Genomic DNA, 21,252 nt, shown 5'->3' on the forward strand with positions numbered 1-21,252 from the left:
TTTGTTCATCAAAACTCTGACATCAAATCTATCAGTATGTTCTTATTTATGTATTCCGTAAACCCTGCATTTTATAGCCTAAAATCACATCGGACTGACCAGAATTTCTGCCAAAATTGTGCGAACAGAATTTGTCAATGTAACAGGTGCATTGATTGGCTGAGATAGGGCATATTTCAAATTGGCAGCCAATTTGACCAATCAGAAGGCACGTACTTATTCATCAATATTTCAAGGATCTTGGCCAACTTTAACAAACAAACTTACAATTGTTAATCATGAAGTGAAAAAAATGCACTTGAAGTATGCAATCAGATGAGGTTTATTGCATGGCGCAGTTCGCGACAAGTTGCATGAAGATAATCGGCGATTTGATCGAGCCCGGGTGGGTGATTTGATCTGTATTTTTGTTTGTTTTTTATCATTCAGAAAATACTTCAAAAACTGCATAAAACGGCTGAGAAACTTATCGAATGTTTTAAGTTCAGCAAGTTTGAAAAAAAATTTGTTTGTCTTGTTCAAGAAATGGGAGAAGTTTTCTCCCAATTTTCTCAACAAACACTTCAAAACACATTGAGCCAAAGCACATGGCTCTTTTTTGCCCCTTTTCAATCTAACAATGCATCACGTTCCCATATTAGGGCGTAAATAACGCATGCGTAGAAGTATGAAAGTCGTATCCTCAGAGAGGATTATGGTGACGGAAAAAAATTCACTTGCACATGTTTTTTGTCACATTTAATCATGCCAGCAACATAGATAAAACCTGATCATGGATTGATAAGGCAGAAATATGGCTCACCTTCAAATACTCTAAAGTCTGATTGACTGTAATTGAAAGCTTTGAATTCCTTCAACCTCTCTCCCACCTCCTCCTGTATGACTTTCTTCCTGCCAACATCCCTGCCATCCTCTTCAGACTCCTCATGTTTCCTTTTCTGGCCCACTTTGCCATTTGTACCAGATTTTGTCTTAAAAAACTGTAATTTGTAATTAAGGAAATCTTATTAAATGCGATAAACCCCTTTAGAACGAGGATTCATCATTGGACCACGAATGGAAGCTCTGTACAGGAGCACAAGTATCAATGTACACGTAAATCCTAAACGGTTGGATTTATACCCACTAAATGTAATACCAACAGATAGAAACATGGTGCCTCTGAGTGAAATAAGCATGTTTTTTAAAGCCTCCTTTTGATATGTTATAGGAAATGACAGTTTAAATTGGTTTCTATGGAAATCAAGGCAGAATACATAATAAAAATCATTTCCAACCACACTGCCACTTACCTGTATAACCTGTTGGTAATACATTTAGGTTTAAATCCAACCGTTCAAGATTTACGCGTACATTGATGCTTGTGCTCCTGTACAGAGCTCCCATTCATGGTCCAATGATGAAGACATGAACACACATTCTAACCCCTCTATCTCCTACACCACCATTTGTGGTCCAATGATGAAGACATTAACACACACTCTAACCCATCTATCTCCTACACCCACCATTTGTGGTCCAATGAAGAAGACATTAACACACATTCTAACCCATCTATCTCCTACACCCACCACCGAAAAAAAGCTTACGAATTGTGTTTCTATGGTCAGGTAGGCATACTCTATCCCACAACACATTAAAATCATTTGTAGCCTGCACATTAAATAAAAGTCGCTCAGCTCCTGGACTACGTGGGTCAATATCCAACAAAGATATGTGGACTCTAGCTTGTCATGAAATGCAGCTTAAAGAAGCTTTCAGCATTTCAGGCATTTTCTCCAGTAGATTTGGAAAGACTTTCGTCAGTTGTATTGCTCAGTCAACAGCACTAAAACTATGCAGTCAATAGAGACAATCTGAAGACAATATTTCAGTTAACCCTTTCGCTGCTGAACATGTTTGGGGCCCATATCCAATCTGTGCTGAGCATGTTTGGGGAAAAACGCTCATTTTCATAGTACCAACTTTGAAGCTAAATATCTCAAAACTGGTTAGAGTTAGAGCTTTGATGTAATTGAAATGCTGTTAGAGTATTGGTCCTAGATTATAAATCAATTATTGTTGTTATGGTTATGCACTTGATCGGACCTAAGTTTGTTCCAACCAGTCCTCTGAGTATGGTCAACATCATCCCCCTCCCCATCACTGCTATCAGACCGCATATCATGATATCGTAATCTCCAGTACCCCCTACACTATGTACTGTTATCGCTATCGCTATGCACAGATTCGCCATCAGAATCATCATCAAAACTTTCTAATTCAGATTCACTGTCAGCAAAAAGAGCAATCTCCGTTTTGAAGCCATTCTGAATTTTCACAAAGTCGATATTCACCCTCAAAATACCGAAATATCTTGAGAACAAACCCCCGTCAAATTTGGTATCAAAATGACCACTAAATGGCCAACTAACCACGTGTAGCATGGGTGTTAGGTCTTCTAAAGGTTATGGACTTGTCGAAAAAAGTCAACATGCCGCAACTTAGGGGATTTTGAGCTGGGCGGAAAAAGTCGACATGCCGCAGCGAAAGGGTTAAAGGGGCTGGGTGCTTAAGGAACCATCCCTTGGATTGTGATGGTAGCAAAAACTACCAGGGCGATTTTTCTTAAATTTGCATGGATGACACCATGGCCCAAAACATTAATTATGGTAAATCAATGAATTGACATTGACCTAATTAACTTCTTTTGTCTTGCTTCAAACCCACCCAGCCCCTTCATAGCATGATAGCATTAACATTGAAATAGCATTGGATATTGTGTAAAAGAATTCTCGGTCATCATTATCATCATTTAAAATCACCTCACGTATCGCTAACATGTTAAGCTGGATGAAATTGCCTACCTTCTCTGCCACACTTTCACCCTCCTCCATCTTCACATCACTTGGGTCAGTCGGTTGCTTCTCTTGGTCACTTTTGTCAGCAGCCATCGTGAGGAAGGCTCCCCACTTGTTCTTAATCTGAAAAGATCAAAGATTGTATACCTATATTATACCATTGGTTATACATAAGCAGCAAAATGAAATGTCCTGGGGACATTGTGCTCACCTGGGAATTTACTTCTCAATGTGGCATTATCAATGACACTTTAGAGTTTGCCCTCTGTGAACTTGATAACTAGGTAAAAATTAGGTCACAATTGACCTAAATTGAGTTACTTGTACAGATGCCCAATAGATGTCTACATATAAAATTTGAAGAATCTGTGGCAAATAGTAGTGAAATGTATCACCTTTCATTAAAATTTTAGCATTTGAACTTCCTGACCTTTGAAACTAGGTCAAGGTCAAAATGTTATAAGAACTATGTTAGCTTGATCATATCAATCAATGATGCACATTTAAAGATCACACAGTGAATGTTTCTTGATATATGACCGACATGGGTTTTATGACCTGACCTACTTACACCTAAAAAGTAGGTCACATTGAGCTGAGTTTTTGTTAATATGTACAGATGCCCAATAGGTGTCTACATATAAAATTTGAAGAGTCTAGGACAATTATTTACGAAACATGCCACCTTTGCTGAAACTTATAGAGTTTGACCTCTGTGACCTTCAAAAGTACGTCAAATAAAAAACCCAGATATTATTTCATGTAGTCTCATGAGAACTATTGACAATAGAAATTTCATGGTTCTAGCTATCAGTGTTCATGAGATATTGACAAAATAAGATTTTCAAAGATGGCTACCTGGGGCCAAGAAAGTAGGTCAAATGGCAATGATTTTTTGTGTGTCAAGTCATGTTATCATAAGACATCCACACACAAAGTTTCAACTTTCTAGACTCAACAGTGAGCAAACGTGCCACCATTGTTAACGAACGACGGAAAAGGCGGGATGACATAAGCTCACCCAGGTGAGCTGACAAGAGCTTGGGGACTTTTGGCTCCTCGGTGTTAACAGTTAATTTTTCAAAAACTTTATTATGCATATTATCAAACCAAGTGGAATCTTCTAAGAAAGGCTCCACTGAAGCTTGAAGCTGACAAAGTTACAAAAACAAACCAAATCCATATTTCGAGACCTAACAGCCGCTAGTATAGCTTGATAGGTGGGAATATCTCGCCAGCTGCATGGAAAATTAAAGATAATGTACAAAATGCAGATGTTTTCAAATCTTTGAAGTGTACCAGTAGTGTAAAAAATTGGATATCATTGGTAAAACTTACTATCATGGATCTATTGTGAAAAATAGAACCATAGACAATCACCAGTATAACACCTACCTCTTCAACTCTCTTTGCCCAAGTATTCTGAGGTTCAGATACTCTTTTTCCTAATAACTTTGGTTTCTTCAGCCAAGTCACCTTAGGCTGTGGACTAGAAACCTGCAAGAGCAAAACAATTGAAAGAAATAGCTATTGTTAGGGGCACAGGCAGAGTTTGGGGTGAAGGCACTCCCCTTTCAGCCTAAGAGCAAAAAAATCTTTCAGAGTGTCTCTCCCCAAGAGGCCAATGACTACTCTAATTTTAGCCCTCCGATTCCCAAAAAACGCATATAATGCTACCCAAATTTTTTGAGGGAGGACCCGCAGAGCCCTTGTTACCTTCGGTGCTCTCTGGATGCGGCTAGGCTTGCATCTCGGGCTAAAAAAAAGTTTATCATGTAGCTTAAAAAAGCGAAGTCCCCGGGTCCCTAAACTCAAGTGGTCTGTGTTAACATCAACTTGCCAATTTCCAAAGCTAACCGAAAGAATTTATGGTACGTGACATCGCATATGGCAGCCATCTTTCCCTGTGGTGAAAATGTGCATGTGGCTTTCATTTTCACATTAGTCACATTTACAAATAATCAATTAGTGGCCATTTTGAGTTAGTGACAGACAGAGTGACTGACTTTTAGAAAGGAATCGTCTGCTGATCAGCCTCAATGAGCAACAAAAACATAGACAATTTTCAGTTATTGCCCTGAAGTGTTTCACGCCCAATGACTGAGCGAGTAGTGTAGTTACTGAGTGAGTGATTGTACATTGCTGTAGGGCGACTCCCTAAGTCATCACATCTAGCCCACTGCCTGTGCAAAGCGAAAAATAGTTACCTAGAAGAAAATGAATCTTACCCTGTTAAAAGGAGAGACCAAGGTTGCCAGGATGGATTCCACTTTCTTCAGCTTGGACGTTATCTGTCCTGAGAATGTCTGCAAAAAATATGTTGTCGAGGAATTTTAATATACGAGAAGTTCTATATTGTTTCAAAAAGATGATGTTTGCATGAATTTTTTTATGAAACTCCTTGGAAGATATTCGCAGATATATCATAATATATTGAGTTATTCAGAACTGAAACAACCAGCGGCCTGTGCACACCTGTTGGAATAAGGCTGCATGGTTGTGGTGCACTGACCTAAATGCACTCACACCAGGAAAATAGATTACATTTTCCTAGATATTTTGTCATTTTCACTACCTAGATGTTTACAGAGATATGATATCATGGGTAGAAGACTTAGTGAGCCACAAAGCATGTTTACAAATTTGACATTTATGACCATCAGAAAATGATATAATAAGGCAATATCGTATAATTAGACTAGTTTCTTAGTTATGCGCCACGCAGAGTTGATCTGCAGCCTTTTATATATCACGGATGACAACACATCAAACCTGTCAATTTCATATTTGCTGTTGATGTACACTGTAGTTATCTATTGACATTTAAACGAGATGGTTTCATCCAATAGTATTTGAGAAAAAGAGGTGCGGCCATATTGTACTGTAAAACTTACTGCATCCGAGGTCAATGCAGGAGGTGCCGATTCCGGTTGTATTGCCATCTTTGAGCTGAACAGTAAGGAACTTGTAGCAATCATTGATGTATCTGAAGTCAAAGTTTTTAAATTAGTTGAAGTTGGGGTTTCTAGTCTGATATCAATTTGGGTAGAGGTTGTGTTTGACTTCACACTTTAACACTGGACTATCCTGAAAATTTTTCAGTCGAACTCAACTGAATTGCACATTCAACACTACCTCTGGACCATTTCTGACCGGTATGGCACCCATTTTTTAGGCAAACGTTGAGTGTGGCAAGTTAGGTAAAGTGATGTTGCTAAGGACTCACACTGACTATGGGCTTCGAACCAGGGATGACCTTTTGACCGTGAGCTGAGAGTTTGAGCCAAAAGTCCATGGCGTCTCAATGATAGCACAGATCATATAAAAAATTGAACAAACGTGTCCTAAACAATGCTTTTGGACTCGGTATTCCATTTTATAAATATCAAACCATAGCACCCATTTAAAGAAATAATACTATTCGATTTATACAAGTATTAACCCAAAAGAGCCACCTATTTTTTTGGCACTTTCCATCTGTAACTACCTATTTTTTGGGGGAGTATACAAATCCAGACATGAATTTTTTCAAATATCTTCATGTAGGCCTATTGTAGGAATTCAAAATCATGTCTAACAAGTTGAAAATTCCTCGCCATCTCGGAGCCAAAATCACTTGATTGCTATAGAATGGTGCAAATGGCGAACTTACTGCAGTAAATGAAATCCGGGGATTCCCCATCGTGATTCCCTGACACCAAGAATAGAAACCCGCATATTTTATTACATATTTGGATAGCCCAGTGCATTGGCTCAATGATATGAATAAAATGACGTAGCCGGGGATTCCCAAGTGGGGTAATCCAGTTGTTTTAATGGACATCATCGATATGGCGGTTCAGAGCAATCGAAAACTTTCTGACGCGCCACTGCAGATAAAGTCATGTTTTGCAACAGTTCAGTGTGGCCTTCCAACCCATGAGCGGTCCACCATTACTGTTTTTCATACACTATTTAATTAGACAAACAACATCATGTGACCGGTCCATAAAAACGATGCCAGATGATGTCACCTCTGCGGGCAACATCATCATTTATGAACCACTCATTGGTAGGAAGGGTGCAGTGAACTTTAAAAAATTGTGAATCAATCTGCAGTGGTGTGTTGGAATTTCAGGGTACTCATGTAATAAAGAAAGTTTGCCCCTTTTTCTTGGGCAAATAAATTTTTCTTTCCCTCAAAATGTGATATCAACCCTGGTCTCTGGCGTTGTCACGTTCCTCAGGGTTATATATTTTTTTTAAATGTTGTCCGCAGATTTGACATCACCGGGCAACATCAGTTTTTATGGTAACATGATGCCTTTTGGTTCATCGAGGTATGGGGGATTCCAGGTTGTAATGTAATAATGTTAGTTCACCCAACAGCAAGTTGGAATGATATTTTCACCCAGGATAGGCAAAGTAGTTTTTTTTATCTGACGCAGACATAAGATTTCTGCAAAAACATTTCAGTCTTTGTGATGAGCTTGGCATACCTAGATTGACCTGGTTCTTCTGGTCTTCTCCAACCTCAGGCGTAGCATGCGACAGGTCATGTGGACAGTTGAGCAGGCTGCTGGCATTGTATTTGGGATGTTCAAGAACACTTGGTCTCATGTGCTTATTATCAGCAAGAAGCTGAAACAGGAAGCATGAATCTTGATACTAGGTCCACCATATAATTTCTGTAACGTGTCATATCTACCATTTGAAGTGACATGTATGCAAAGAAGACACTTCGATAACGTTAAAACCCACTAAAGTCGCAAATGCATCAAATCTTTCAAAACTCCCAACTCCGAAAGTAAAAAACCTTTGTTGACATTGAGAAGTTTTGGCGCTGTCTTCATTGGCTCCAATTGCACTATCATCTACACTACAGCCAACCCTGTGTTATTCTTTCATACAGCGTCTGCCTGCACAATAAAGTTGACCGCGACCAACCTCATTCTCCAAGCAGGTACAAACTGTTCGATGCATGCAAGTCGTTTCCTGGCATCTGGAATTCTGTGTGCTGTGCAAGAGTTCCCCCCGAAACAATGGCCACTATGCTTTTTGCAGTGAAAGTTTAACTTTGGGCTGAAGTTCACATGTTACACGTTGTGAATGGAGTGACACCTCACACAAATTCGGGACTTGGAGATATGCACTGTGGGGGTGTAAACGTTATAAATGGGGTATGCAGTAACAAGGTTTGACTGTTAACATGCTAATTTTAATATTACTGCTGCAGGCCTATTAAGCAGTCCCCCCTCCATCAACACCTCAAGTCCCATGCATCATCATTTTTTCCAAACACATGATGTATCTGTAGTCCCCCTGCAGAGAGAAGCTTAACTTCACATGAGAGCTATCTTGAAAACGCAAAAGATGAGAGAAGTTAACAGCACGTCTGCTTCAGACGGGGTATGACCGTGGACTGACGTAAGTCATCAGAGCAGAATCTGTTCACTGCATGGGTTTGTTGTAGAGCTGGCGTCAGTCGAGAGCTTCACATGAGAGCTAGCCCAACACCAACACGCTTTTCTCCTCCTTATAGGGGGACTATAGGCAGCAGGGGAGGGGCTAATTTGGCCATCTTCAGTTGACTAGTATACATAGTAAGTGCCCTTGGTCATGTCAGACTCAAAACTAAATATATCCCTTGTACAAGCGTGAATCATTTCGACCAACTGTGAGATGTGAGAGACCCCTATTGTCAGCTTAGTGTAATTTTATCTTGCCTGCCTAGCTGCTGCCTATATTGTCCCTTTTGAGATTTGGAGGCAAAACTGCAAGTTTGACTTTTGTTAAGAACTCACCTTTATCAGTTGTTTGTCTCTTGCCTCCAAGATGATGTTGTGGATTTCACTGAGATATTGCCGTACAAAAGGTGGGATAGGATTACAGCACGCTAGAACACCCTGTGATTCCCTGAAAGAAACAAACATGTATATTACTAAGTGTTCGGAAACAGATTTGACAATTTCGATCTTTAGATTTTTAGAACAAAACATTGCATAAATGATTAATTCCCAATTTTTATAAAGAATTTTCGTACTTTACAACGGCATCTTGAATGTCCGCCAGTAATGAGAAGCAATCAACAACCTGGACCACTGCATTATGCTGCTGCTATACCTGGCCTTAAATAAACACCTCTGAAGATGATGTTTCACCGATGGTTAACTTAGCAATACATGTGAACAACCTCGGCAAAATGAGTCGCATGTCGCACAGAAGATGAGCCTAAAATGACACCTGGACATAATAGAAGAAAATGATATACGGGTTGTTTCAAGATCAGCGGCGCTTTGTGTCAACCAGGGAGTCAACAAATTATGAGTAATTCCATTCTGAACCAAATTGTACACATCATAGGAAAAAGGAACTGAAGACGGAATTTGAATACTATTTTCTATTGACAATTTATATCAGTTTGAAGTCTATTGTTTCTTCCAGGTTATGTATGGGACAGTGAACCAATGACAGCATATGAAATGATATAAAATAATTCAGATTTGCCTAAAACTTTGTTGCTGAGGACCTCTTGGTTTACACTATAAAATAAAATGACAAGTTTTATACTCAGATTTCACAAAAGGCAGACAATAGTGAAATGAACAACCAGTCCGTCTCAACCTATCAAGCTCGGAGCAACATGCGACTCATTTTGCCATGGCGGGTCACATATGCAGGCTATACCGAGTATCAATTAATTTGATATCCTTATTTTGACCATAATATCAGTTATAATTTGTCAATCTGCCACAATTTTGAGTGATGAAATGCAAAGAATATCTGTAAATGAAATGGTACAAACCTGGGCAGAAGTTCCGAGATATGCAACAGCATGTGGTTTGGCATGACATAGCTGGAAAAGTCAGAAAAATCACATGGGTAAATTACCTTTAATGCTCTTTGTGGGCACAAGTTCCCTTTTGAAAGATTCCAGCATATCTTGGCAGAGGTATATGTGAAACCCCACAGATGCAATTGCAGACTTGTGGGCAGAATATAGCAATCAATGAACATAAGTCTGGCCTTGTTCTACAAAGTGGTCACTCACCACAAACCAACTATCCCAGTTACTTAACCCTTTAACACTTTCAGCGCCCAGCCATATTTAGCATACTTCCCCCAGGGGCCAAGGTTACGCCCCTTTTTACCCTTTTTCAAAATTATGAAAACAATAGAAGGAATAAAGATAATTACATGAAATTTTCTGTGTTGGTTCTTCTTTATTAGATCTCTTTACAATGCTAATTTGGAATGATAGTCAGCAAAGCACTTGATTTTGCACAATGGTACCCCACACATAGAACAGTAATATCTGGTGTCTTTCCGAATACCCGCTTTTTGGCATACTCTCGGCTTCATCTCCCCCGTCATCAATCTTCGACCTGCCATTGCGCCTATTCGAATGCAGACGATCTTGGCTATAAATAGCACATTGGCTGAACATCATACTATCACCTCAAGCGCTGTATAGTTAAATTATTTTCCCCTATACTGCGCTGCTAGTCGCCTCGAAGACAAAGCGGGAAATTTAAAAATGCGACGTAATATTACGTCGGATGGCTCAACCGTGTGAACTTGCAAGACGTAAAATTACGTCGAATGGCGCTGAAAGTGTTAAGGACTGATCTCGCACTGCTGAGAGCAACCGATTTCCGTCCTGACGGCCTGATCTCGCATCTGTGCGAGCAATAAAGTACACGTTAGAACTTCGTTCCGGCTGCAGCAAATGGCCTAGTCCGTGTTTTAGAAACACACAGAGGGGATTCCCCAGATTCTATGCTGTACATTTTTCATTCAGCGCAACTTTGTCGGACCGGTGTTACCATCAAAATACCTGTAGTCCTTACAGGGTTAAGAAGAGGAGAGAGACACTGAATAAGGTAAATGGAAGCAGTCAAACCATCGGCATCAATCAAAATTCACAGAGACTAGCAACCATCCAGGTTTTAAGACACAAAAATGATCAAACAGATGAGGACTTTGGTCACCATATTGTGGAGAATAAGTAAGTACTCACCCCAAACTCTCATCCTCATCGCGAGCAACCTTATCTCGCCAGGCAAACAGCTGTTTCAGAGCAAACATCTGCTGGGAGTTAAACACCTTCCGGCTCTTGTAATATAATCCCAAGTGACTCTCTTCATCACAAACAGGCTTCTTATATTTCTGCAATTAAAGTGAATAAACTGAAATGGACATTCGATGATTGGTATCTGCATGGAGTTTAAACACCTTCCGGCTTATAATACATTCCCAAGTGACTCTCTTCATCACAGGCTTTTTATAATTCTGCCAGTGAAATGAATCAACTGAAATGGACATTTGATGGTAAGTGCCAGCAGAGCTGCACCTAGGAATCTAACTCGTCAACGTCATATAAATGGCCACCAACAAGCACATCAGGGCAGGGGTAAAAAAATCCTAATTTTCCCTACTAGCCCAGGACTACCTTTTAAGAAGACTAGCCCATGGGCAAAAGCTGCTAACCCGAGCCAAGCCACCACACGACAATTCCACGTGATTCAACAGAGATTCCCGAAGGCCGCTGATTAATTAATCGGAATTAATAGGGCGTTATTCCTACAATGAAACATCCCCCATGTACACACACGATCTATCATAGTGCATTTGACGGGAGGGCTAGCATCGGAAGAAAGTGCCACCCATACATCCAATCAGAGCTGATCATGTACACAATGTATTACTATAAACAGAATGCATGGTTGGGTTTACCGAGTAGTGAGAATCAGCAGGGATCTTTGCTGGGATTTGAAAAGATTATCCTGGGGTGAATGGAATGGTGTATTGTGGATTATAACCAACATCTAGAGGTTGTCAGGCTGCCAAGGTAAGGCACTAGTCCCTCGGGCTAGTTGCTTCTGCTAGCCCAAGGTAAAAAGTGGCTAGTCCCAGGCGTCGGACGAGCCGATTTGTTTTTGACCCCTGCAGGGACCTGGATGCACCTCTTACAGGGAACCAATTCCAAGAACTTCCTGTGTCAAACAAATATATTACCATAAATTCTTTTGTTTTAGTACTTTTTTAATCACCCAATTTTACCGGGATTTACACGCACCACCATTCTTACCTTGAGACAGAGTTGTTTGCTGCGGTCAAATACTGATATCAGCAGATTCTTCTGAGCATTTCCTTTTTCGATTAGTTCAATCTTCATCTTGTCATAGATGTAGAGGAGATAATGAGTATCCTCGCGGGCATACTTGATCAACTCATCGGGCAGGGGTCTGTAAACAGGCATCAAAATATCAAGACAACAAGCCAGGTGGTGACAGGGTTCACTGAGAAACTTGATTGCTTGGGTTCGCCCCTGTTTGACTTTCACAGGTTTTGTGGTCGGTTACAAACTTATATTGAAAACAATGAAACAACAGTGAAAACTGTGCGGGTTTCCGGTGTTAACTAGTTTCCTGCATTTGCCGTGGTTTCCTGATTTAGTAATAGTAGAAAAGAGAAAGTTTCTCTATATTTCACAACAGAGATCTCCCAACTGGGACACACCAGACAATAGTATCTATGCAGGATTCACAATCAGAAGAACGACAACTGAACAAGTAAAACCTTTCTCTAATTAATCTAATAGGCCTAATTCTATCAACTATTTCACCACGGAAAAATAGTAAAAGAGAATGGTCAACAGTGTCATGACAGATCATCAGAAAAGATGTATATAATAATAATAAATAATGTCTATTATTTATAAAGCGCTACTCAGTACGCTATCCTGTTCAAGCGCTATTTGTTAATTCTCTACTCCTTGTCACTGATAATGTCTCTCGAATAGATGTTCCCAAATGTATCACTCACTATCAGTACACAGGATTTCGGGATGGGAGGCCGCCTCTTTGAAGGTTACCGTTAGTGAATGCCTCTACGGTCAACAACGGTACGGTAAAGTTGTACTTTTGTATTGATAAGGGCCGCAACTACAAGTAGTTCCTACGTGGTGAAATCAACAAATAAATTCACTTAGCTCCCTGGGCAGGGCTCTACAAAAGACTTGTATTCAATGACTTAATGTTGATAGACTTTCATGTATCGTCCTAAAAGTGTGTGAGAATCATGAATGGAAAGGATTGGATTTTTTTTAAAATTTCTATTCTTCATGATGATATTATACAAGTTTATTCATGTTTCTTATTCTCCCATCAGAAAACAAATATTTTGAGTTGAAAACACACAAAAACAATGTGTGTATTCTGTATAAAATGTGTCCTGTCAATTCAAAATCATGTCCCAACGGGTAAACAAGAGGCACAAGGGCCAGGTGCTCAGCTGAAATACATGGGTTAAATACAATGCACAAAACATGGAAAGTACCAGGTAGGTCTCTTTCAACCTCAATTATTTTCGTTTACCTATTGATAGGCCTATATCACGCATATACATGTATACCAAAGTAAAAAGACTCTTCGACAAATAATAACAAAATGTGCCACTTATTAGTCGAATACCTGGGTGATATGTAATGGAGACTTATCAGATACACCGACAATTTAGTCACTCTAGCTACAGCCAAAGGCTATAAAATGGCAAAATATGACTTCAAAGATGGCCGCTGTCAAATTTTTAAAAAAATAAAGAAAATGTAATATACAAGTGAAAAGGGAATTTTTTTCCTTGAAGGATAAACTCACAACCTTCGAAGTTATACAATAGCGGAAAATTCAAATCAATTTAAAACTTGATCAATGCAGATTTTTGCTCAGCAACACCAACTTGTAGTATCAATCAAACCTATTCCAATTTCATATCAAAATCTACTTGCACGAAAACTTCCTCAAATTTGTTTCAAACCTCTATCTATTGGAATAAAGCGACAAAAAATTTATTTGTAATCTACGCCTTTAGCCCCCTGGTGAGAAGAATTTAAGTCGAACTGTGCTAAATTTTCTGTCAGGGGCATTTCCTTGGCTGTTCTTCCTCATGGCAAGATTGGAAGTGCCTAGGTCTTACAGTTACAAAACATGCACTCATGTCGACGGACACCATTTTGAAAAGCTTTTTTACCAGGTCTGCTGACTTTTGTCAGCTGAGCTAAAAATGAACCTGACAAACCTTATTCTCCAGTCAGCCAACTGATACTGTTTATCCGCCGTCACCTGACAATAATGACTCATCAAGTGGGCAAGGGAGAAGCGAGACATGTTCAGCACCCTGGAAGCCTGGCCAGTATCAAACATGTTGACGATATAGACACCAAAGTCACGTTGCAACCAATCCACATCACTGTCAGAACCATGGAGTGCCTGGAAAGAACAGGACACACAGATTCTCAAATCATTCCCTGGAAGATCCAGTACGAAGGGTGATAAGAAATGGTCGAGCTTACACCAGACAGTCGGTCATACTCACCTCGATTTCCCAAACGTGTAAGATAGTCAACAGCAGCTGCTGCCTTTACACATCAGATGTTTTTGTTCCAGGACCAATAATGTCACAAAATTTCAAATCCTCAAATAAATGAATAATGCTCAAATCAGATAAAACAAGTCTACCCATCAAAAGAGTCAAACCCAGAGTGGCAAGTCACAAAAATCAAGTTCATTATCTGCCCATGTTCCATCCAACACAAGAGCTATTTTTTATTGTCAAGCTCTCTGGGTTAAAAAATTATTGCCGGTTGTAATCCATACTGTAGTAGTCCACAAGAGCTATACCAGACACAATTCTCAAAGAATTCAATTGAAAGCATATTCATGATTATTCAAGGAACATTTTGGTTTGGACAGAATTTATTATCCAATTTTTGAAAATGATCCTGTGTTACCTTGATGATGTTCGGGTCTGTCATCACATCATTTAGCAGATGAATGTCCGACCTGAGAGCTAGGGCATCAACAATCCAATCTTGGCTCCTGGACGAGATCTGTATCAGGCATGTGATACCCAGGTAGGAACGGTAGGAATGATGCTGAAAGATAGAATGCAACAACATGACACATGCACATTGTGACAAAATCGTTCAATTATCTGTCATTCTGAACAATGGATATTCTGAGAATGACCAGTCTTGTCCAACATGGTCACAGCTGCAAAGGATATTAGGCCGTTATATCTTCATTTACTGCTGAGAATGTCAAGTTTGTCTTGAGCTTAACATGTTTCAGGTTTTCGCATTCATCCAAACAACCTGTAAAATGGTAATAGTCATAGAACAAGCGATGATCTCCAATACAGTGCTCTCGAGGTCACTGTTGGTCTTCGTTAACTCTTTCACTGCCGGCCCTATTTTAAAGTTATTCCCCCATCTTGCCAGCATTTTTGCCATTTTTACCACTTTTTTGTAGCAGGAGCTGGGGGCCCTCTTGGGCGCCCACGGCCACGTGCAGCTTGATCACCAGCTGCAGCAGGCTGCGCCCCCTGCCCACCATCACCTGAGTCATTGTCACTACTACTTATATCATTACCCCCAACATTATCACCATCAGAATCAGGCTGATCACGCAAATTGATCTCAAATTGGTCTATCTTCACCAATTCACCCGACTCGAAATACCCACTTCCTGGGCACGAGATTGAACCGAATGCTTCCGAGAACACTTCCGAAGACATGGCGGGAGGTTTAAATCAACGTAGAACCAATAGTTTGGTTTACTTTTTGATGAGTAGATGGAAACACAGAGATAACGTTTTGAAACGTTATTGGCAATTTAGCAACCTATTTTCAATAACGTTTTAAAACGTTATTGGCAGTGAAAGGGTTAAACAGGAGAGTGGAGTTAGGAACAAGACCAGTCTCTTCTTGATCATACCTCCAAATCCACAGCAATTTCTTGTTCCTTTCTCAGCACCGAAATCATCTTCTCCAAATCAGGTAATTTATCCACAAATGTTAATGGTGTTTCTTCTATGGGCAGAGGCTCCTAAAGTGAACAAAAGGCATCAGATTATAGCACAACATCAGTGGAATAGATTATGACATCAACCTGTCTGTTCATCCAAATCCAAGTACTTTTATTTTCTGTGCCGATAGTGATGGTAATTACAGAGTAATAAAACGGCCAGGGGCCACTGTGCTCACCGTATAGATATTTGGTGGTTAGGAATTCATCCTGGTTAAACAACATGCTGTTTGTATATTATGTAGGTCAAACCAAAGTTGGTATGACATGTGATGTATCCTTGCTTGGAGTACCTACCATAAAAAAATCACGAAAACAAGTCACGAATAAGCGAGATATTGCACTTTTTACCTTTTTTAGTTTTGGCCTCCTGGTGGCCAAGTCGAGAATCAGATCGGATCAAAATTTGGTGTCAGAGGTAACATGACATAGGGAATCATGTGTTCCAAATTTCAAGTTTATAGTTTAAGCGGTTAAGAAACGTGCCACGGACAATTTATGCCATCTGACCTCTGTGACCTTGAAAATTAGGTCAAATCAAAAACTCGTTGAGATTATATGACATAGGGGGTCATGTGTATCAAATTTCAAGTTCATAGCTTTATCGGTTAAGAAACGTGCCATAGTTACACTCAAACGGACAATTTACGTCATTTGACCTCTGTGACCTTAATAAATTATTTCAAGTCAAAAACCTGTATGATGCATGATGTATGCTAATACTAGGAGAACCTCCCATAACAATTTCATCGAAAACGAGTCACTCGTAAGAGAGATATCACACTTTTTAGGTTTCCACTTCTGGCCCCCTGGTGGCCAAGTCCAGAATCAGATCCAACCGAAATTCATTGTCAGAGGTCACCTGACCAGGGGGGTCTTGTGTAAAAAGTTTCAAGTTCATAGCTCAAGCGGTTAAGAAACGTGCCACTGTTTTTAAAACAGGATACAGACAATGACGACGATGACAACGGACGACGACGACGGACACAGCGGTGTTGTATAGACTCCCCTGCGGTGAACCAAAAAAACTTCATCCGTCATTTCCAGGTTGGACCCCCTGGCTCCCGGACTTAATATTCTATTTTGGGCATAAACAACTTTCTTTTTTTTTTCGCTTTTGTATTGTATGCGCTGACAAATCTACTGCACATCACAGTTTTTTTCCTCAACTTTTCCTTGCCTTTGGAACCTGTTTCTCTAGCTTGGATGGGTCATACTCTAGCTGGTTGATCTCATACTCATATGGATGGGGGTAACTGAAATATCAAGTTGTAGAACCTTGATGGTAAAAAATAAATAAATAAAAGTTCTTACATAGTGCATTATGCTGTAGGCCTGAAATAATGTCAAACCTGTTTGTGATCTGACACCCAGAGCCCAAACGACATAAAAAATATCTTGGACAGCCATTGAGTTGATGTTAAACTCTCTACTACATGTATTCTATAACAAGTTTCTCCAAAACCATCCCTTTGAATTTACATTAGAATAGCTCACACACGTGACAGTCTTTGGTGAAGCAGGAAAAAATTTTGAATTCTGCTTTTTCATCAAAAGCGCTTGGCGTACAGAAATCTTTGAGTAGCAACAAATAAAGACCATCAGTTAAAGGGACTCTAAAGGCAGCATCTAGGTAGGCAAGATAAACACACCAAGTCGCCAATAGGGGGTCTTGTCCACCTCACAGTACGTCTAAACTATTAATTCACGCTTTTACGAGGAATATATTGAGTGTTGAATAAAATATGACCAAGGGCCATGTGTGCATATTAGTCAACCGAAGATAGCCTACTTAATCCCCCTGCTCCCGTCCATAGTCCCCCTTAAACAACGACTTCTCTTTGGAAAGAATGAGGTGACTAGGAAGTGATTTGAACGTGCAACCGAGGTCTAGCACACGAACTACAACACCACTGGCCTCTTAAATGGGTGCATCTGCTATCTATAACTCGCTTCATCAGATCTCTTCTATATGAATGACATAGTCTTATGATCAATTTTGAGATGGATCCCAAAAAATTCCAACCAATTCCCAAGATGCAATCAGAAATTCAAACAGTGATGAAAACTCTGCGGAAGGGGGATTCAAAATTAGTCATAAACAATAAGTGCATCTCGTTGGACTACAGGAGTAACTAGAAGTCTCAGGCAAAGCGACATTGCGGTATTGAAGTGGCTATTACATAAACTATTTCTTACTCATTAGACACTATCTTCTCATCCTCTTCATCATCGTCAGGCAGATTCAATCGGATACTTTCTGAAAATAGTGAACGTTGTGTTTAAAACTCTAAGTCTGAAATATAAAGGCCTGAACTCACTGTCGTCTTTTGACGCCTTGGAAAAAACGCTGCGATTTCACACGACGGGAAAACGTTGCGACAGAGATTTTGTAACCTGTTCTCACTGAAGCGTATAATCGCTGGCGGTGAAAGGGTGCAGACAAGGGTATAGACTTTCCATACCAAACAGCTGGCACAGACGTGTTGCAAAAATGTCTGACTCGGATTCGGATTTTGCTGAAATCATGGTATCGTACCTGTATGCGAAGAGAAAAAGAAAGCGCAGACAATTTTTTTCTTCAGATACCTTCCTTCTTGTCAACATCTTTATATTCTGACAAGGATTTGTCATTAATCGAAGGATGTTTTTCGATTTGAACTATCAATCTCTCTATCAGGTCTGAAGACATGGTGCCAATGGGTTTGGGAGACAATTCCTAACTGCACACATGTACCGGCACTGCAGTGACAAATGCCTATCTTAATACCACAACTTAAACCTCTGTCAACCTTACAATTTATATCACGAGACCCCACGATGATGTTATAATTTGCGGCGAATTCTACGCTTCGGTCGCTAATTTTGCAACGTACTTTTGCCCGAGCGCGTGGAACGCCGCGTCAAAAACAAGGTATTTTGTCGCTTCGCCCAAGTGGGAACACATCTATGGAATTCAATGGATACCATTTGTGGCGCTAATCGCGGCGTTTTAACGCAACGTCGAAAGGCCGCGTAAAAACGCGACAGTGAGTTCAGACCTTTATGGTCAATATTTTCTCTGGGTCTCCGAGGTGAATTACAAGCATGACTTGAGTGTTGACGCAGACCATTACATATGGTCCTCATCTGGATATGGGTGATGCAGACCACCCGGAGAAGCATCCAGGGGTTTCCAACCTCAGCAACCTCAGCAATGGCTTGACGCACTGAAAAGCCCAGAAGCCAGCTCCAAGACCGAAGGACAAGTGAAATCAGTCAGATAGTTTGCTGATCATGTTAAAAACTGTGACTGGTATTCGCTATGATTGTGACATTGATTGGAGCTGACATCAACATTTGACGTTACATGCAGTGGTTTCTTCAGCTTTCCTTTTAAAGCTGTGTCTTGAGATTGAACACTTTTCCAAAAAAATCAAAGAACTTTTTTATGACAATCATTTGAGCTATTGTTTCTTTTTCTTTAGTTGTGTTTAGTGCATTTTGACAGTTGTACTATTTGTGCAAATGTGTGAGTGATTCTGGAATGGGTAATAACACAGACGTCACAGTATCATATCCAAATTGTGCCGTCTGAAGCTGTCTCACACAGGATATTGATTCTCCTTGGTGCAGACACGCACACACAACCAACTAATGTTCCTATCTTTCTGCCTTCAAAAGTCAACACCTTAACCCCTAGAACCCGAGCGGGCGGTTTCTGTGCCGCTGACAAGAAGCACATATACCCGAGCGGCCGGTTTTGGTACCAAATGGTTAGGCCCATTGCTATCAGCTACTGAACAAGTATTAGTTCAGCCACCTACCACAGGATGTCTCTCCCATCGCTCAGCGTGTTGCTGACGCCAGTCAAGCAGACAATCTTCTCATAGGGCAGCCCAGCAGGGTGCCTAGGGCTGGGAAAGAGCTGATTTCGGTAAAAATGTCAAGAAAGTGGCCACCACTCGCATTTTCGCCTCCGTTTAAAGAAATGGGGGCGTCTTCTTTCATTCAGAACTCTTTTTTAATAGATAGAGGAAAGCTAGATGAACATCACAAACTTCAGTTGGAAAGGTTTTCTCTTATAGTTTTTATTCTAGATTCTTTTCAAATACCCTCTAAATACCCCAGGAACCCAGGGTACGGAGGTGGGTACCTCTGGGGAACCTAGGCTTCTAAGGGCTAAGAATAAGAATGCCAATGTGGTCTAACTGTGCACTTCCACTCACCGTTTAAAGATTTCAGCGCATGTGGCTTCACTGTTAACTTCGGGTAGAATGGTCTCGATGTGTTATCAACCTTTTCCTTGAACTTCAACTGAGGCCTCTGCACAAACCTGGCAGCAAGAAGCCTGTAGCTTGACTTTTTGGCAGTGGATGGCGTTGTTGGCTGAAAAGAAGCTTTAATATGAACTAAAAGTCGCATGAACTCTCGAACATCTTTAGAAAGATAAGTTTTTGCATCATAAACCTCGAAATGTGTTCACATATAGCTTGAGTAATGTGAATTCCAGTTGACACTTGTGATGAAAATCAGCTGGAAAACATATACATGTACATAAATGTAGGTCTTAAATAAAAGATAAGAAATGTTAAAATATTTTATTTAAAATGCCCCCCCCCCAAAAAAACCCAACTTCAAATTGAGGGCAAAATCCCTGTAAGACCAGAGATGAGTCAGCTTTGAAGAGAGAGAGTTGGGATGCCATTGAATTCGCCGCCCAAAGTGGTTGCCAATGCCAGGTTGTTGGATTCATTTGAAACAATCTAGATAAGGCATGAGCTCTACTACTAAGATTAACACCTTGGGTGGCAGGGTTTTTTAAAGAAAGTCTGTAGCCAGTGCCAGCGTTTACGCAAATTTTGTGAATTTTCAATGCAATAATAATAATAATAATGAAACGGCCAGGGGCCATTGTGCTCACCGTATACATCTTTTAGTAGGCAGGATCATGCTTAGTTTAGAGGTGAATATGGTGAACACAATCAGGCATGAAGACTTTTTTTAGATGTGTATTGATGTCAAGTAATAAGACAGGGCAGTATATATAAGTTTATGATCCAACCAATAATTGTCTATGACATCAATAAGATCAATATCATGTGATTGCTAAGAGTCCCTGCAATAAAAAAATCATCGAAAAAAAAGACATTAATAAGCGAGATATTGCACGTCCTACTTTTTCAGTTTTGACCCCCTGGTGGCCAAATCAAGAATCAGATCAGGCCAAAATTCGGTGTCAGAGATTATCTGATGTAGGGGGTTACATGTACCAACTTTCAAGTTCATAGCTTTAGCAGTTAAGAAACGTGCCATAGTTACACTCGAACGGTCAATTTACGCCATTTGACCTCTGTGACCTAGAAAAGGAGGTCAAATCCAAAAATCATAGGAAATGTGATGTATCCTTGCTAGGAGTCCCTGCCATAAAATTTTATCGAAAACAATTCACATAAATAAGCAAGATATTGCACTTCTTCCTTTTTCCGTTATGGCCCCCTGGTGGCCGAATAAAGAATCAGATCAGGCCAAAATTCGACATCAGACGTTATCTGATGTAGGGGGTTATATGCACCAAGTTTCAAGTT

General features: G+C 40.2%; 1 protein-coding gene across 1 annotated transcript in view; it reads right to left on the reverse strand.

Annotated features, from left to right (window-relative positions):
- The window catches only part of LOC135496886 (exosome complex component 10-like), a 38,893-nt gene that overhangs the window by 9,063 nt on the left and 8,578 nt on the right, over window positions 1-21,252 (reverse strand). Inside the window, exons 5-20 of the mRNA XM_064786456.1 lie at window positions 19,894-20,053; window positions 17,885-17,945; window positions 16,866-16,941; window positions 15,596-15,706; window positions 14,611-14,754; window positions 13,899-14,089; window positions 11,911-12,067; window positions 10,840-10,988; window positions 9,625-9,675; window positions 8,624-8,735; window positions 7,319-7,460; window positions 5,735-5,826; window positions 5,069-5,146; window positions 4,236-4,337; window positions 2,847-2,963; window positions 803-980 (exon numbers count right to left, since the gene is read on the reverse strand). Of these exons, the coding sequence (XP_064642526.1) occupies window positions 803-980; window positions 2,847-2,963; window positions 4,236-4,337; window positions 5,069-5,146; window positions 5,735-5,826; window positions 7,319-7,460; window positions 8,624-8,735; window positions 9,625-9,675; window positions 10,840-10,988; window positions 11,911-12,067; window positions 13,899-14,089; window positions 14,611-14,754; window positions 15,596-15,706; window positions 16,866-16,941; window positions 17,885-17,945; window positions 19,894-20,053 (1,921 nt within the window). The remainder of the gene's footprint in view (window positions 1-802; window positions 981-2,846; window positions 2,964-4,235; window positions 4,338-5,068; window positions 5,147-5,734; window positions 5,827-7,318; window positions 7,461-8,623; window positions 8,736-9,624; window positions 9,676-10,839; window positions 10,989-11,910; window positions 12,068-13,898; window positions 14,090-14,610; window positions 14,755-15,595; window positions 15,707-16,865; window positions 16,942-17,884; window positions 17,946-19,893; window positions 20,054-21,252) is intronic.

Source organism: Lineus longissimus, chromosome 12 (assembly GCF_910592395.1).
Source record: "Lineus longissimus chromosome 12, tnLinLong1.2, whole genome shotgun sequence".
Classification (NCBI taxonomy): Eukaryota; Metazoa; Nemertea; class Pilidiophora; order Heteronemertea; family Lineidae; genus Lineus; species Lineus longissimus.